At 36.5% G+C, this 19,974-nt stretch overlaps 1 protein-coding gene across 10 annotated transcripts in view; it reads left to right on the forward strand.

Annotated features, from left to right (window-relative positions):
- Positions 1-5,307, forward strand: part of LOC131682281 (uncharacterized protein DDB_G0283357) — a 154,220-nt gene extending 148,913 nt beyond the window's left edge. For all 10 annotated transcript variants that reach the window (XM_058963654.1, XM_058963657.1, XM_058963653.1 and 7 more), the window contains 3 exons: positions 827-1,042; positions 1,100-1,446; positions 1,508-5,307. In XM_058963654.1, coding sequence (XP_058819637.1) covers positions 827-1,042; positions 1,100-1,446; positions 1,508-1,558 — 614 coding nt within the window. In that variant the 3' untranslated portion in view covers positions 1,559-5,307. The remainder of the gene's footprint in view (positions 1-826; positions 1,043-1,099; positions 1,447-1,507) is intronic.
- Positions 5,308-19,974: the final 14,667 nt, after the last annotated feature.

Below are 19,974 nucleotides of genomic sequence, written 5' to 3' on the forward strand. Positions count from 1 at the left end.
TATTATTCCATTTATTCAAATTGAAAAGAAGTATCGTTTTTGTACGAAATGCGTTCAGATGAGCTGGAATTTGTTAACAATTTATTGATATGTGGGATCTGGTAACAATCTATTGATACCATTAATTTTCGTAGGTATTTATTCGAAAATCTCAAAAAATACAAAGCTCAAAAGTTTACCTAAGAATGATGACTTTTGCAAAATTTATTTATCTCAGCGCCAATTTTTAGAATGCTATATGCTATTCGCTTACAGATGTATGGAAACCGGAAGCAGGTTATTCTGAGCTGAAACCAAAATTTTGCAGCATTTTTTCAAGTGATTGTTGAGTCATATGTGCTTGCTAATTACACTTGAATCGTTTGTCATGCATGAGAAAATATCTGCTAAACATATTTAGTAGCTTCTTTAATTCATTGCTGTTAGCATGCTACGGTGTTACTCACGCTATACGCGTGTTCGAAAAATCCCTCCTAAGCAACTGCTCCGACACGACCCTTGATCGTCAAACTCTATTCTACGTCTTTAGTAGGTGTAGGAAGGTCATTCGTATATTTGTATCATGTTTGAGGCTGATTATTCGAAATAGTTTAATCTTTAAAAAGATAAGGATATCAGCCCGCCATTGTACGAGGTGACGGTTAGTACTCTCAACACATTTTTTGATTCTTATTTCCAATTTTATATTTAATTCACAAAGGAAAGTTTTTCGTAGATTATTTAGCTTGTTTTTTATAACCATTCAAGTATTCGAAATTTCTAATACTGCATTTACTTAATTGTAAAACGTACAACACTTACACAACGCAAACATTTTTCATTTCAGGTGTTCCAATTTCAACCAGCTCAAGGTCTGTGACTGTTACCAGTGCAGCAGCACCGTCCATAGATAGATATGCTGCACTGAAAGATTTGGATGACCAGTTCCGAGAGATCAAGCTCGAGTGCGAAACGAACAACAACCACAACAACAATAACAACATCGTGAACGGTACGAGCAATGGTATGATAAATGGAAACCATACCAGTGATGTTCATCAAAGTATGACCTTTCGAATGTGGCTTGAGAGGTAACAATAATAAACACCTCTTTTTTCAGCATCTACGGCGAATCCTTTCAAGTCAGCAAATCCGTTCCAGCAGCAACAGCAGCATCAACAGCAGAGCGTTAACTGGACCATACCGGGTTCCGCGTCGGCGACTGGAACGACTACAAATGGTTTCTACGCGACATCACCGTACCAGAATGGATTTACGCATGCGAATCTAATCAATGGCAATGTGCCCAACGGAGTTAGTTTCACAAATGCCTTCCACCAGCCGAGTAGTACTGCGTACGGCTCGGGCGGCCTCGGTTCTCAGGTAGCACCACAGTTTAACGGTGTCACGGCGGTTAGCATGCATCAACCGCTGAACCACTTCGGGCACTTTGGGAATCCTTTTGTGGTAAGAAAGATACGAATATGCCTGGAAATTACGATTACAAATATTGTTTGTACATTTTTAGACTGCTGGTGCCACGACCGCTTCGTCCAACTCGAACAATCCGTTCTTATGAGTAGTTTCGTAGAACCGTACATGGGCTAATCCTAACTCCTAAATAGATTAGAAATATGTGTATAGATTTCAGTGACATACCAATATAAACAACACGTCGAAAGACAAAAATGTTGTATATACTAGCTATCTTCCGGTAGAAGATTGGAAGGTACCAAGAACAAAGATAGCAGGAGTTTATTTCTAATGCACTAACTGGACATGTATTGGACTGGATTTCAATACAATTATTAGCGCCGAGGAGTCGATTTTAGGAAAGAGACTACTGATGTTTTCGTCGCAATACGTTGTATACGGTTGTCTGTATCTGTATATTTGTGGGTTTGTTTTTAATTTGCTAGGAAAAAAATACAGCCAGTTATGGAAAGTAAGATGATTTTATGAAAATAAAAAAAGTTGCGTTTTCGTGTGATACACGACGAAGAGGAGAGTCACAAGAGTATTGCCAATGTGCCGAAAATTAAGGTGATAGATTCCATTACAAATATTGATTATCGAGAGGACACATATTGTTCGTGTCCATTTCCGCTGGATGTAAATGTTTTTAGATATAGACTGACTGACTGCTCTAGGGAATCTCAAGTGCGCAGTTTTTCTACGCGCGTGCACTTATTGGATCAACACTATGGTTTAATCCTTAATCTGCGCTTTATTAAGCAAACTTGGCATTGGATTAGCCATTTTATGCTTAATACTACGATAATAACGTTCAAATTCGAATATATATCCTCAAACACATACAATGTTGTCATTAAATGCCATTTGATTTAAATTAATGGGCGAAAAATAGAACAACAAACGAAAGGAGTGAATGGGTAGAAGAAATGGCGTAGCTTTGAGCGGCTTGGGATGAGGAAAAGGTATGCCGATAAAGTAGTAATTTTGTTTCAACTAAGAAAGAGGGTGGATCTATAAAATCTATGGATTGAAAATAATCATGGGTTCTTCCATAATCTATATAAAATGAACTCATATAAGAATTTGATTGACTTCTGAAGCTGCGTTTTTTCCGTTTTTAATATTCCGCCGCTCCTTCGGCATCAGTTTCAAAAGTATTCTGATAGTCCTTTGGGAGTGTACACGATATTATCTAACAAATATTTAAAAAATTGTAATTCGTGGTTAAACATCTTTATAAAAATCTTATGTCTATGCCTAAAGTTTAACCTTATTTCATAGCCGATGAATTCTTATAAAACACTTTTAATATGCAAAGATTGCTGAAGTACTGTACGTTTTTACAAAGGCAGGGTACTTCAAGAAATAAGCAAATGGATACTTTTAATTTGTTAACAAATTTGTCTCAATTGACTATGTGTGATCTTTTGCTGTCTCCTCCCTAAGTGCCTCTAAAGAACACGGCCGTTTCAGAAAACAATGTAAACCGTTTCATTAAACACATAATTACTCAGCGTCACTTTGAGGTTTCTTTTTGTTTAATAAGCGGTATCCTTTTGCGCCAAAGCTGATTGAATTATAAAAAGTTTTACACCTCGGTTTTATTTGCCTATAATTTAGCACAACTTTTAAATTATATATTATATTATATGCATATGATTTACGTGGTGAGAAGGATGCATCAGGGCATCATTGAAGTTACAACTGGGCAATGAAGTGAATGGCCAATCGGAGTCAAAGAGGAAAAGTGTTTGTCGCTCGCGACAGATACATTTCTCTCCAACATTTGTAATCAATTTCACGCAAGCAAACCATCTCGTGGAAAGCTTGACAAGTATCGCGAAATTCGTTATTCAATCTGATGGATCGTATTGTTGGAAGGAAATTCTTTGATTCCCGTGGAAACTGAGTAGGTGTAATTGCCTAGGGTCTGCCACTCCTCTTCTGGCCCTTCATACAGCGGTATGCTGAACTCAGAAGCCGCATGCAGAGCAAGACTCAAGCTAGGATGGTGGCTACCTACATACATACATGCATTCATAGTTTAGCACAACTTTTAAACTCTTCAATGCTAGAATCCCGGTGACCAATTTTCGTTGCTGTAAGAAAATTTGCAATCACTTGATCCATCAACTTCTACGACAAGTAACTCAAAATCCGTTTGCTGGTACAAATTGCATTTATATTGAGTTATGTCACGTTTTTGTAAAACATTTTCAACTTTTTGGAATTTGTAGTCTGTGGAAGTGTGATGTTTTCTGTTGTCCCATATGAAAGGCAGTCGGTCGAATTAGTAGGTGTACATATTGAGAATATTTTTGTAGATTTTGTTTTTCGCTTTTAACAAAAAAAACCCTACAATACACTAACCAAAAATGGAAGGAAAATAGTAGAATGATGTCGCCATAATTACATACACATGCCTACACATAAGCAAGGGTTGTATAGAGTAAAACGATCGAATGAGCAAATAGCAACAAATTGAGCAACAGTAATTCAGAGATAGAAGTTATCTAACACGTGTTTTATTTTAGAGATATTTAATACGTAACCGAGACTAACTAGACAACACAGTGAGTTTGAAGAAATGCAGCAAAATACTACAACATTAGAAACCGTGCTTTTTCTTGAATATCGATGAGAGGTCGCGTCATCAACAAACAATTTTTATTTCGCGCTCGAAGGTTTCAATAAATTGGACAGCGTTACGATTCGCGTTATCATTTAGTAAGTATTCGAAATTTAGATCTGCACACTTAAAACGCAATGTGCTGCTCACGTATACATTTAAACAAACAATCAAAACGTTATTGCACGTTAAGGACTCTTCACACTATGTGAAGATTGTTCTAACTACATTGATTAATAAACAAAACGAAATGTACTCAACGCTCAAGAGTTTCACTCAAAACTGATTAGCTATCGTTAGATCATTTATGTACTGGAAACTTTATGGGATAGATCAAATATCGAAATTAAATGTATCAAGTTAGAATGTTATAAAAGTTTAACTTTCATGCAAAAAAATGCTTTGAGGCCTTACAGAACAAGAAGAATGTCAATGAACAAGAGTAGTTTTAGCAGATAGCAAACGAACTGAGATTCAAAAACTGTATGCTCTAAAAAATGTCAAGTTTTTCATTTACAAATACTGTTTAAAGTTAATAGATCTTACAGAGTCTTTATCTTCCTTTTGTCACTCTCGAAAATGACTTTTATAAAAAATAACTGAAACTATTGCGCTTTGAAGAGAGTAGTTTTAAAATTAACTGATCATGATATTGTTTCCTTTGCAAACAGCGCCGAAGTTATAGCGTAGTTATTGAATCCATATTCAATTTTCGAAATGTTAATTCTTTTGATTCACGGTGGTGCGTGCGTATAAAGTAGCTATTCGCGGGATTTTTCATACTATTCGATCAGAAATATTGCTCTATTCGAGAGACAAGGATAATTCTTAGTGAACTTAGTAACTCGTTCGCTCTGTTTGTTCTGAATAACAATGACAATGTAGTGATTCCTTCTAGATACATGGTTATTTTTCCATCGATATAAACAATCCATAACAGATGTCGCAACTCAAATACCACTAAATTTAGTTCGTTCGAAACATTACCTATTACAACACGAAATGACAAAACTGAAAAGAACGATCAAATGATTGGTACCTAGTATGAAGTTTAGACAGTTTCAAGTGTTATTAATCTGATAGAATGATGTTCGCTGTATTAAAGCGAAGTGGGGGAAATGCTATCTAATATAATACTTATGCGAAGCAGTTTGAATTATAACTTTAAAAAGTATCAAAAGTCCTGAATAAAGAAAAGTTAATATTTAATATTTATAAATACAGTCGCTGTAGTTTGATGTGTGAGCTTCGAAATAAGCTGGAACTCAGAACACTTGTATAGGTTGAGAGGAAACACAATAGGGTGTCCCAAAATGACATCATGTTAAAAAAGTCATCGGGCTCACTTCTTAAATGAAAGGTTAGGGTATTGGGACCACTTTCTTCTTCGGAGTGAGTTTGCTAAAACGCTTCCTACTGGTGGCGACTTTTGATTTTTTGAAAAATGGGCCGATTTTGGATAAAATTTCAAATTTATGCCTGTTGAAGTGGTCCTGACCTGTCTTAGATTTATTTTCAGCATTTTAATTTTTTCTGGAGATCCAAACAGAGAAGTTTGGTTAGTTAGTTTGTACAAATTTGGAATTATTAGAGCGGCAGGGCCATTAAAACTAAGTAAAAAGTGAAACTTTTGGTGCTTTTCAGTATTTTTTCTTCAAAACTGGGTATCTACAAAATTTTAAAAGTACAGAAAACACTTTATATAGTTGAGCCAAATTCAGGGGCGTAATTTTGCTGAAGAAAGTGTATAGCTATGGCCAATGGGGTATAAGTTATTTACGTTTTTGTTAAATAACCTTTTGACATTTTATGATATTCAAAAAAAATAACACTGTTCTACAAAATAAAACAACTTAAGTGGGCTTAGTTCGCATATTATTTTTCGGAAAATAGAAGGAAAATGATGAAAAATGGCGTTTTTCGCTTGTCTCTAGTACATCAGAATCGGTTTTCATGAGCATTTGACGATTTTTTTAAAAAATATTTTCTATACTAATAGCCACCTAGCGGGTTTGAAAATCACTAAAATTAAACAAATATGTCGAGTTAATGGCAAGTTATGGCGTATATTTGAAGGCTGAATTGATTAACGTACTTACATTTTGTATATAAAGTCTTATTTTCATGTTAGGAACTTTCAAGTGGAGAAAAATGCAGAAGAGTGAGGTGAGTGTTGAAAAACTGATATTTACTGTTTAGATCACATAATTCCGAAATAGTCAAATTTGGGGCAAATATCCTCGAAAAAGTTTTACAACAGAATACAGCGCATCTTCTGACACAATCGTTTTGTTGAAGATGCCTCCTAGAAGAAATTATGGAGAATTAACTCTTCAAAAAATAATTATAGACTTGGCGTCATTAGCAAAGTTATTTTTATAATTTAGGTTACAAAAAAAATCATCAGATGCTCATTAAACCTCGTCCTGACATACTAAAGACGTACAGAAAACGTCATTTTTCATGATTTTCCTTCTATTTTTTGAAAAACAATGTGTGGTCAAAGCACATTTGAACTGATTTACTTTTTAGAACAGCATTATTTTTGATAAATTGCTAAAAATGTCAAAGGTTATCTAACAAAAACTTAAATAACTCATACCCCATTAGCCATAGCTATACACTTTCTTCAGCAAAATTACGCCCCTGAACTCGGCTCAACTATATAAAGTGTTTTCTGTACTTTTAAAATTTTGTAGATACCCAGTTTTGAAGAAAAAATACTGAAAAGCACCAAAAATTTCACTTTTTACTAAGTTTTAATGGCCCTGCCGCTCTTATAATTCCAAATTTGTACAAACTAACTAACCAAACTTCTCCGTTTGGATCTCCAGAAAAATTAAAAATGCTGAAAATAAATCTAAGACAGTTCAGGACCACTTCAACAGGCATAAATTTGAAATTTTATCCAAAATCGGCCCATTTTTCAAAAAATCAAAAGTCGCCACCAGTAGGAAGCGTTTTAGCAAACTCACTCCGAAGAAGAAAGTGGTCCCAATACCCTAACCTTTCATTGAAGAAGTGAACCCGATGACTTTTTTAACATGATGTCATTTTGGGACACCCTAATACACAATGGTACGCAAATGCTCAATGGTAAGTAAATTAAATTAGATATGGAATTTGTGTTTCGCGATCTGTTTATTAAGGTTGCATCTATAAAATCAAAACTTTTGGAGCTTAAGGTGTCTTAAATGACGTCCAAAATCCACAAAAGATGTTTTGAAAACTGACCTCATCTGCGGGCACGGTATAGGTTGCAATTCGTCGTCTACAAGCAGAAAACCAAAACGATCCTGAAGAAAATATTCCATAGAGACGCCCAATCTAAAAAACATGAAAAAATTCATAATAGAAACAAAATGGTGGCCACTTGAATATAAAGTATCGTTTTTTTTGCATGATTTTTCCACTAAAAAATCGTTAATGATCAAAATATTGCGATTTCGTAGGTTACAGCGCCGGAGAATGTCGTTATCTTTTAGGCGGGTAAAACGCGAAGTTGAATGGCTTCAAAACGAGATGACTGGTAGATTCGAAAAATCTTGTTTCGAGAAAGCCGGGATTTTGGACGCCATTTGTGACACTATACGCTCGAAAATTTTTATTTTATAGATGAAACCCTTATAAACATTTTGCAGAATCGCGCACATGTCTAAGTCATTTTACTTCTTCAAAAAAATTATCAATCATTAGGTATTTTTTGCACAATTATTTAAGAGAACGCCCCATTATGAATAAATTGTTTAAAACCACCCACTGAGAAGTCCAAAAAATTGTTTCAAAATCGTTCAACACCGGTCCATAGATGGACATCTTTTGAACGGTTTTTTGGACGTCGTCCAACATTGGTCCAACGAACGTCCTTCATTGAACGATTTTGAAACAAACCGTTCTTAGAGGACATCCTTGCCCGTGAAGAGCACAAAACCTATAACCACAGATAACAGACTTTTAGGCTCGATTCGAAACGTGTGTAAATACCCGCTACTGAAACTTCGTATAAATCAGACGTCTGAAAAACGTTTGGCAAACGTTTGTAGGTGGCGCAGAGATCGATGCACCCGAGATGCATTATAGTATAGGTGTTCACATTCGTCAAGTTTGAGTGTGTTTGTTGCTAGTGAAATTAATCATGGCGGCCCAGGACCGCGAAGCATATAATCAACAAACACAGAAAACTTGCATTACCTAGCAGTAGGTAATTTTAAATCTGTGCATCCTACTTCCTCCAACGAAAAACGAAAGAGAGGGAGTCAAAATTTACCCAAAAATAATGAGATATTCCCCAAAGCCGACTAAATTTCATCCCATTAATTTTGAGTAAAAAAATCATTCCCTCTCCCTTGTTTTCCGGCAGTGAAATAAGGACAGCAAATTGAAATTACCTACTGGTAGGTAATAAATTTTAAGTGTGAAACGACCAATCGAAACGAAGCTTGTAAATACGTCGTAAAAATAAGAATGGCGTCCAGGATCGCAAAAGAGCAAATGTTTACATCACTAACCAATCAGAATGAAGTATGAGACCACGTGCTTCTGTTTTCTTCTTCATTCTTCTTGTTTGCCCGAAAAAAGTGACAGCTGATGCACACATAGAAAAAAATGTGTACACCTGTATACACCTCGCGATGCACCGTAGTTGGAGTGCAGTTGTCAAAAGTGGTTGCGCAGATGGCAATAGCGAAACACGGATTTCCAACGTTTATCAATTTTAAAGTTTACACAAGTTTTTAAAGGACTTTTATTCTTTTCTCATTTAAGTCTCATCAGAATCCGACACTAACTTAGTGACTGGACTAACAGGCTGATAAATTTTTTTGGCATATATACTGTGAAATTGGTAGAAAATTTTAATCGGGAAAGCCTTCTCGCTTCAGCAATCTAGCTTGGGTGTATTCCTAGATATTGAATTTGTTTTTGACAAAGTGTACTTTCAATATATTGTGGAATGGAGTGCCTGCATACAGATGGATTTGACGCAGAGTAGTGGATTTGACGCAGAGTGGAAAAGTTAATGTTTTTATTCATTTGCTGAGATGACACCAATAGTTTGCGCATTAGGGAGCATCCATAAATGACGTAGCATTATATGGAGGAGGGGGGAGTTTTGTATTTTGCTATGATGAGTGACGACAGGGGGTAGGGGGTCATGTCATGCTACGTAGCTTTTTTAAGGGGAATAGACCTGATGGCACGACAGTCTTACCCGTTTCATAAAACTAACATCGTTTTTTTATTTTTTACGTGAACAAGGGGGGGGGGGTTACCGTCAAGCTACGTAGTTACCAGGGGGGGAGGTTTTTAGTAGTTTGTGCCGAAATGCTACGGTAGGGGAGAGGGGTGTTAAAAATAACTCAAAATGCTACGTCATTTATGGATGGTTCCTTACCTGATTCAAAAACTGGCGCAAAGCTGCCTAGGATGTGCCATTGGAAGCGGCCCCTCGCAAGCAAACCTGTTATTCACTCATATAACCGGTTTACTCGAACATAGGGATTAATTCCTTCTTTCAAACTTGAGTAGTTTTTTGAATTTATATGCCAAGCAACTCCTACACACAAACTTGTGATCTTTTCGTCTGCCCGGTTTATTCAACCCCAAGGCTGAGGTAGGTTGGCTGAGTTTGGTCAAATAAGTTAAACACGTCAAATGTATCAGTGGAAACCTAAAAAAACATTATTTTTCGTATACAGGTAAAGAAAATAAAACCCACTTTTCACTTTTTAGTCTTTTTAATTATTTTGAACTTAGTTTCGACAGCTTTAGTAAACTTTTTACCAGCTCTCGATGCTTTTTTCCTCCACCTGCGTACGCTTACGTTTGATTTCATTTTTCTCCTCCTCCAATGCTGCTTTCATTGGGGAATCCGTCAAAATTAGAGTCGATCGGCAGTTACAACCGTGCCGCTTATTCGAATCAGATCGTGCATTCGCCTTGTGCAGAGGTCTAACGTCTTTAGAAGGGGATTTCATCTCCAGCAGATTCTATGCTAATAGACGAGTTTTATTCAGGGTTGGGTCGATCTGTGACAAATCCTGCCAGAAACTCCTCAGGACAAATTTCAGGATTGAAGGGGCACACGCCAGAGACTCTAAAACCAGCTTGGCATTTAATTTATAAAATATCGAAATTAACTCTTTTATAAACAATTTCCAAATTTTAATGATTCTAATCTCCTATTTCTATTTGGTAATAATTTTAATTTATTTTTATTACATATTTCTCGTGTATATTTTCCTAATAATCATCAATATTAGCATATCAAATTTCGCTTTGAAAAAGGTTGGCATTTCACAAATATTGAAGTGCACAATGCTTTACGCTAAATTTACAACTCGGCCAACCAACCCCGCCCAAAACTCGGCCAACGTACCCCAATGCATATTTTCGAGAACAATCACGATTTACACAAAGAAATATAAGATTACACTGGTAACCGTTATATTATTTTGTTGGGTTTTGAATACCCTTTCCAGCGGTATCAAGTTATTGGAAATCGGATGTACAATTTGCGTTACACATATTATTTTACAGATACAGAAATTTACTCACCTGCGCCGGAAAAAGAACAAACGTGCTCCTGTACAAACGATGCCACCAAAGCATCTGAAATTACGTCGGTACATTGGTGACCTAATACCGCACTAAAATAACTATAGATGTCGCTGCTACGCGTTATAGCCTTTTCACAAAAGGCACTCGGCCAACCTGTCCCTTCGAACAACCAGCCTCGGTCACTCCTACTATTTGCTCTTCAGTTATAACAAATGGTATTCAAGCAAGTAAAGTAACGTATCAAATTTTCGCTCGCGTTTTGCGAAAATACAAACTATTCAACCACCTCAAGTTAGCGAGATCGTTATAAGTGTCCATATTAACTGTTACCAACGTAATAAAAGTGTTTATTAATAGCCAAAAGATTTGGATTGGAGGGAATAGAAAGCCGGAAGCCGCAGCGACGACAAAAAGCGAGGCTAGCGGTTTCAAGCGGAGCCCCAAACGTTCCGATGTCACAAACAGACTGTGAGTGTGATTGGAGTTCTGCATGAAATATCTGGTTTGGCAGGCTTCCTGTATCTGTGGCTTGAAAAGCGGAATTTTCATTGTAACCGGGACAGTCCTTGAACCTTAAATGTCTTCAATCATTGTGCCGTTATATGAATACGATAAATAAAACACATCAAATAAGAAACCTTGATCCGAGTCACTATCTCGAAAGTCTATAAATAAACATTGCTTAGCTTCAAAAGTGTTTCCAAAAATATTTTTTCCAAAATGAAACTCAAAAGAACAACGCATGCTTAAAACACTGAGAACTGACATACAAGTAAAGTTTTCAATGTAAAAATTAAAACTGTCGCTTCCGACAGCATGAAGTACAAAGTTACTATTCGCTTGTCCGGACATGCCGCAGACTCAGGTGATTCGCATTTCTAATGCCAAAATATCCTGACTCCTGCGGTAGCAGACAAAAGGTTAAGTCGCCGGGAAACTCTAAGCACTAAGATCTCTGTGCTTCAAGCTTGCTCATATGACCCTATTCCACGCTTTTCTAAACTTTCTTCTTTCAACTCCAACTCAAGTAGTATGGCTATATTTAGAGCTTTTAGTAATGATTTTTCCGTTACGCGATGCCGTTTTGCTGGGCTTGTATCGCGCGGTATATTGAGCTGCGATCTCCTCTCGCTTGTAGAATATACGCAGCTGCTTCCTGCTATATTCATCGCCCTGATTATGGCCATGCTGGACGAAGGCCACATACCCAGCACCGAACCTTGCAATTTCCGCAAAAAAATCCTTGGGCCTGTCGCTATCTTATTAAAAATTCCGTTTAATCCGAGATTATTTAATTTACCATAAGAAACATCAACCGTCATCCTACTAGACTAAACAATACGTATTTCTTCTGTATATTAAACTCCCCAAAGGAATCCGCTTCTAGCTTATCAAACTGCACACAGCAAAAATATATTTTGTGCAGGTCAGTCTAGTACTATCCAAGGTGGACTTGGCCGTACACTCTCAGCTCTATTGCCGATACGATGAGATATCCGAACCGGAACTATTTGATGAAATCTAAAGGTCGCACAATCTTATAAAAAACGAACCCTACACGAGACAGAAATATTGTCAATAAATTTATTCAATCCATCAATCCCATTTAACCCTTAAATGCATACTGTTGTAAGTTGGTAACATACCGGATTTTGTGATATAAACAGCCTTAACAAGAGGTATAGATTGTATCCAACCAGAAAAAAGAGTACCAATAACAAATGAGTTCCATGCATTTAAGGATTAAATTCTACAGAATCAATACTTTGAAGATGACCTTGCACCATCAATCAGGGCCGCCGAGAGGGGGGGGGGGACCGGGGTGTTTCCCCCCGGGCCCGGAGTTTTGAAGGGGGCCCGGATTTTTAACAGAAACTGAAATTTTGGCAAATACTTTTTCGACAAAATTTTATTTGAGAATGCAATTAAAAATTCAATATCTTGTGTATGAGGTAACGAGAATAGCGAAAATTCTAAACTACTGCATATTTGATATCAACTATGTTTATACCAACCTAATTCTCGCATCGAAACAAGATCAGACTCGTGCGGGCATGGCGGAATTTGTACATTGAATGTCATGTACGTAGCTCACCTGGGTTCGAATCCCAACCCCGCACATATGAATAGAGATTTGTTATAGGAAAATTTCTAACCTGAATGAAGAAGCGAATAACCTTAAGGTAAAAATATCTATAATCAAAACAAAAATATGATCAGATTTGTAAGGGTTAAACGATTAAATGGTTTGATTAGAAGTCATGAGGTTGTTTTCAAATTTCACCAATTTGAAATCGATTTTTTTTTGATTTATTGAATTTCCAATCTGCGAAAGCGCTGGATTAGTACCGAAAGTAACTATTGAAAAAAAACACTGCTTAGGGTTGCCCCACCGGTTTTTGTAGACGAATTCCGTATCTTCGCTCAGGTAAATCCGAATTCGCCCGAAAAAATCCATTGGATTATTTTGCAATTTTGCGTTGCCCTTTTCTTTACCAGGAATCACCCAGCACCCAGTCCTCATAAACATCATCCTCGGGTTGCAGGCCCTAATTGTGTGTGATTAAAGTGCATTTGAAAAAGTGTTCTGCAAATGAGAAGAAGAAAAACAAAAGCGTTTCGAAAAGAAACCCCGAGTGATGAGGGGTGATATTTTCGCACAAAGTAAGAGCTACAGATGGATTTCCGTCAAAAACTCGGGTTGATTGTATAGGAAAATGTTCTAGTTTCCTCAAGTAGCAGTTTCGTGGTACACCGGCAAGGTTAGTGTATTGAAAAACGTATTTTTATATTTGCTCATGTCAGATACATCGTTAGGCAAGGGAGAGGGGTGTGTGCGGCGCAGGAGCTATGTTGTGGCTCGTATGTATAATGTCCTTAAGCGTTTTATACAATAAAAAGCAATGGAAGTGCTCCAAAATTCTGTCGAGTGATCACTTTAATTCGAAATTCTAATTGATTTCAACGCATACCCATGTGTCTCTTGAAGTCTATCCCCTGCTCAGTAAAATTCTGCTGGACAAAGTACCACTAGAGGCGGTAACTCTACCTCTATTTGAGAGCTTAAGTGGTCAAATGAGTCATCAAAAACTCTTGATATACCAAAAGAATTCGAAATTAATCCAAAAATTTATATTTATTGGTGCACTAGATGGTGAAATATATGAAAGACCGATCGCTTACAATGAATTTTATAGCGCTTCTCGACAGAGGACACTTGTTAGTTGGCAAACATCTTGGGACAATGGAGATATGGAACGATGGCTACACTCAATTATCCCTAAAGTATCAACGAAGGCATGGTTCAAAGGATTGGATGTAAGTCGGGACTTCATCCGTGTGATGTCTAGGCTCATGTCCAATCATTATACTTTAGATGCGCATCTCCGTCGTATTGGGCTCGCTGAGGGTAATCATTGTGCTTGTGGAGAGGGTTACCATGACATTGAGCATGTTGTTTGGTCCTTCACTGAATATCGTGAAGCCAGATCACAATTAGTAGATTCTTTACAAGTCCGAGGAAGACCAATCCATGTTCCTGTTAGAGACATCCTGGCGTATCGCGATCCTCTATACATGGAACTTATCTATCATTTTCTAAAAACAGCGTCTGTCAAAATTTAATTAAATTCATCTCCTCATACTCTCATCCAAGGCTAATCATTCACCAATTGAAGTGTCCTAGAATATTCAGTTTTCAAATTTAGACAATAACAGAAAAAAAGTAAATAAATACATCCGAAAATACTAGATCATTATGAAATACAACATTGTAAGGAAAAAAGCAAACAATAACAGTGTTAGTTTTAGACAAATTACTAGTATAGTTAAAATAAGTCTTAAGGATTTTTGTAACGTGCTATGTAAAAAAAGAAACTGGCGTAAAAAGCTTTTGCAAATGCCGTGTCAAATAAACGCATGGAAAAAAAAATATATTTAAAATTTAATATATTTAGTTTGCCGTTCATTGATACAAAATCTATAAAAAATCATATTCAGATACGAGATGATTCCGAAACATTTTTGTAAAGGGGTCATCCTCAAATGACGTAGCTTTTTTCGGCGATTTTCGACTACCAATTCCCCCTTGCAAAGAGGCCAGGGATGGAAAAAATAAATACGTTTTACAATTCTTTCAAATACGGCCTTTTATGAACATTTTCATTATAACAGCAAATTGCGTACACAACAAGCCTCTTTAGTGTTAATAGTTTTGTTTTGAATTTTATATATCATGGAGCATGAAGAGAAGATCTCTCAGTTCACAATCCTGCAGCTGCAAATATTCTAAGAAGTATATGTTCAACTATATTGCTAAATTGTGTTTGATTGATTTCGAAGAGAAAATTTAACTCTGTTACCAAACTAAATCAACTAGTTAGCAAGATTAGCTAACTAATGTAGCAAATTAAATCCGCATACAAAATCTTTTCGTTTTGGAGGAGTGAGCGTGAGATTTTGAACGTCGCTTCCTGAACGTAACGATTTTATTTTTGAACTATTTTCTAGAAATCAGTTACTACATTCTTGTAAAATATTTTAAGGCGTGCTAACACACCAACACAAATAAAAGAATAATTCATGTTTTTATAGGATTATGAATGTTTTCAAAACCAGCATAGCGTAAAATCCAACCAAAACCTTTATTTGAAATTTGATCCATGTTTCTCATTTTTTCCATTTTTTTATTCCTACATCTATTTTTTTTCCAAATTGTGGATTGTATTTGTATTTCTACAATTGTAAGATTCTGCCGTTTTATCTATTTGCATACTTTTATTTTATCCATCTTTTTACGTTCCTTACTTTTGCTTTTTTCTATTGCTACCACAATCACTTACTTAATAGTTTTTTCTCTGTTATTTAATTTTATTCGCAATTTTTCGAGAAAATTCTGCTTTCTTTATTTTCTTTTCTTAATGTTTCATATTTTCATACCACGCTTTTTATTTGCATCTTTTGTCATTCCATCTAATTTTTAGAATTTGTCTATTTACTACATTTATTCTTGTCATAGCCTTTTTCTATTTCCTTTTTTTTGCATATTTTTTTGCTTTTCCAAAAACAATTTTGCTTATTCATATTCATTCCGATTTGTCTTATTGTTTAATTTTTTAACTTTCTCCTATTTCCTTCCCCATTTTCTAGTTTTAGCTTTCCGTTTATCGTAGTTTTATTTTTTTCCAATTGTTCATTTAATATAATTTTATTTATTTGTTATACCTTTTTCTTAAGGTTTTATTCGTTATTGTTATTTCTTCATGTTTTCCATTTAACTTATTTTGAAAGTTTTCTGTTGATCATCGTCTTTTCATCTTTTCAATTTTCCAGTATTTCAAAATTTTCTGGTTCGTTCATTTTTTTAATTTATCTATGGTTATTTTATTCTCGTCTGTTATATATACTCCTTTAGTTTTATGCATTCTTATCGTTTTATTTATTTTTTCTATTGCTTTAAATATTTCTTGTTTTTAATGTTAAGTAAATTTTATTATTCTTGATTTATCGAGTTTTTCAGTTTTATGCATTTTTTATATTGATGTTTGTATTCTTTTCAGTAGTTTTTTTTTCATTTTCATTGATTCTACGTTTTTTTCCTACTTTCTTATCGATTTTTCATTATTTTCACCATTTGTTTAATAATGTTCGACTTTTTTAATCTTCGCAATATGTTTTTCGGGTTTCCTGTTATCCTTTATCAATTTTTTATAGGTTTTGTTTTGGTTTTTCTCGATTAAAATTTTTTTGACAATTGACATTAATTTGTTCATTTGGTTGATATTGTTGTTTTTAGCTTTTTTGTGCATTCTTTAAATATTTAGTTTTCCTATTGTTTTTTATATCTTTTGCTGATAGCCGTTTAGATATTTTTAATTATTGTGATTACTACATTTTTAATCTTGCCATTTGCTTACTTTTATAAATACTATTAACAAAAATGGCGCTTTTCAAAGTCACCAGACTAAAACTGTCGAAGAGGTAATAAAAACTCCCAAAGTATAAAAAACTCTACGTTTTTTCCCTTCATTGGTACTACAAAGAACTAAAGCAAAAAATGGTACATAAATATAAAATTTCAGTGCACTATACATAATATCAGTGAACTCCAATGGATTTCAAACATTAACTTATTTGTCCTCAGGCAATACACAGTGGTTGGGGCCCGTATGTTGGACCCCCCGGGCCCGTATTTTCTCTCTGCGGCCCTGCCATCAATATATGATTTCTGCTCGTGTAGGGTCCGCTAAAAACAGTCAGGTAATCAAGTTTCACATCTAAATCTCATTCATAGTCCCACTGTATAGTATACTTATGAATAAGTGACTTCTCCCACAAAGCTGTTAGATGGCAGAATACTACAGTAACTACGCATACGATGGATAGTTATTGTAAATAGTTAATTTGCACTCAGTAATTTCCCATCCTTATTTTAATTTTCATGAAATAAAATTAAAGAAATGTGCATCATTAAATACAACTAGAACCCAGAAAACACGGGAAATATTTTTTTTTATCTTATATACGTTTATTTAGGCCCAAATGCTTTAGCTTAACGAGGACGATAATTCATTTTTTTTAATTACATGTCACATGTTAGTGGGGGAAGGGAAAGCCGTATTTAGGGGCGACTTGCTCCCCTCTTATGTAAGTAAAGGAAACAGGTAGGAAGTGGGATACATATTGTGTAATTGACATCGTCGTTTGCTGATTGATCATTGTGGCAGATATGCACACTTTGTTGTAGTGTTGTAGTTTCCAGCCTGTAATCGCAGGGGCGAGGGGAGGGTCGATATTTCGGATAATTCTAGAAAAAAATTTCAATAGGACGTAAGTAACAATGAGAGATTCTCTTTGGGGTCTTTCTCTTCTGTTCATTACTCGGCCAATTCAGCATTTACTACTCTACTCTTTGCATAATATTCTAGTAAAAACTGTCGGCGATATGTACTGAAAAATTAGAGCAAAGTGTTGTAATGATGTTCTCTATATCATCTGCATGTGAGGTATGTCATGATGTTCTGGGTACACGGTTATCAAGAAGGGTATGCACCGAAGACTCGTGAAGCAATGCCATATTGTAGATGCAGGGATAGGTTGGTGAGATTCTACTGTGAATGAGAGAGGGGAAAATGTATTAAACTTGGACATCAATGGTTTTCAAAAAGATATAGATAAGAAAAATATAGGGGTGGTCACGGCTTGCCAGGACGTCCCGGACTGGCACATAGGGTGATCTACCTCGGGCCCGAAGGGAATCTATTAGTTGGGACAGTACTCTGCGCACAGCCAAACAACATGCTCGATGTCGTGATAGCCGTTCTCACAAACACAATGATTACTTTCAGCAAGCCCTATACGACGGAGATGCGCGTCAAACGAGTAATGGTTGGACATGATCCTTGACATCGTACGAATAAAGTCCCGGTTCACATCCAACCCCTTAAACCAAGCATTCGTTGATACCTTCGGGATAATGGAATGTAGCCACCGTCCCAGATGCCCATTGCTCCATGAGGTTTGCCAACTATCGAGCGTCCTCTGACGAGAGATACTGAAAAATTCGTTGAAGCAAATTGGTCTTTCGTAAGTGTCGCCTTCTAATGCGCCCACCTTGGCTAAAGAGTCCGCCTTCTCATTGCCCGCAATAGAACAATGTTACGGGACCCAAACCAAGGTAATCTGGTAAGATTTTTCAGATAAAGCACTCAGATATTCCCGTATTTTCCCCAGGAAATACGGTGAGTGCTTTCCAGGCTTCGCCGCACGGATGGCCTCAATGGAGCTGAGACTATCCGAAACGATGAAGTAATGGTCTGAGGGCAGGGTGTCAATGATCCCGAGAGTATACTGAATGGCAGCTAATTCTGCGACGTAAATTGAAGCAGGATCATTGAGTTTGAATGAGGCAGCAAGATTTTCGTTGAAGATACCGAAGCCTGTGGACCCGTCGAGAATAGACCTTTCTTGTCAGACCTAACCCCTATTTTTCTTATTTTTGATCGAAAGATCTCATATTTCTAAGACTATTCACGACAAAATTAGATTTTTAGAAGCTTTCCTCAATTTTTTACGGTTTTTAGAAAATTGCAAATTGCAAGAATGTTGAGTAATATTCTCACCAATGCAAGAATGGTGAGACTCCATATAGCCGTTTCGGCAGCACTGGTTTGTCAATTTTTATTACGTAATCGACAACACTGCAAATGAAGTGGTTAATATAGATACAATGTTCATTATCGATTGTAATCAAAATAAATGAACTTCGCGCTGTCAAATTCGGTAAACCGAAAGAAAACATAGAAAACTTAAACCCAAACGAAATGGTAAATATCCACGAAAAATAGGAAAATGGCCAGCGCAACCGCTGCGCGGAAGGTAAACTGAGACGAAAAACGGTGAAACAGCACGAACGATTTACGTACGATACTAGATCAACAGCAAAGAATAATGCATATACCCGCAGTTCGAAAAATCAACCTATAATCAACCTCTTGCAGAGTTGTACCGACTCGACCAGAATTATGATGCCTAAAAAGTCACTCAACTATCAATAGCCAAGCGTCCCGATCACAATCACCAACAGTTACGCCTCAAACCAAAAACACTACGTCTGGGGAGGAAATGCCGGTATCAATGCTGCTGACGGAACCCTCGACGACCACTTCGTAGACAGAGATCACTTCGAAGAGCAAAAGTCGTATACAGGTTAATCATCGGCACAGACGACGTCGTGCGTGCGAAATACAAGTCTCATTCGCAGGAAATAAACTCACGATGACGATTCGGCATGGCGCTGGTAGCATAGGAACGACCGCAATTACCTACCGTACAAAAACGATGATTCACTCTGGGCAGGAAATAAATAACTTACAGAAATTGCAACGCATGTAATACACTGTATAGTCCGATTAATAGCTCCAGGAATATCGAAAGTAAGTTGACGAATCTGTTCGTAAAATAGTTATAATCACAGCAATCGTGAATCCAGAGTACAACCAACGTGCCAGAGGCACGGCGCAGGAAATCGGAAACTCGTAACACCAACTTCGACAGCCACAACAACATTGTCTGCATATTGTTGAAAAACTGACAAGTTGAACGATAACCTTTCACCTCTGTTGGCCTGTTGAGCCACTTATAACTGCGGAATGCGAAAATCCAGTCCTGTGAATTCAAGATAGTCCAGTAGCAAGTTTCAGGAACGATGATAACACATCTTTACACCCACAATATGTTCACATAGAAGACACCTGATAAGTGAAATTACGACGACCCCAGGGACATCAAGCAGAAACCGTGCCCTGTGATTCGAAACATGAAAACTTATTCAT

This window comes from Topomyia yanbarensis, chromosome 2 (assembly GCF_030247195.1).
Source record: "Topomyia yanbarensis strain Yona2022 chromosome 2, ASM3024719v1, whole genome shotgun sequence".
NCBI classification, from domain to species: Eukaryota; Metazoa; Arthropoda; class Insecta; order Diptera; family Culicidae; genus Topomyia; species Topomyia yanbarensis.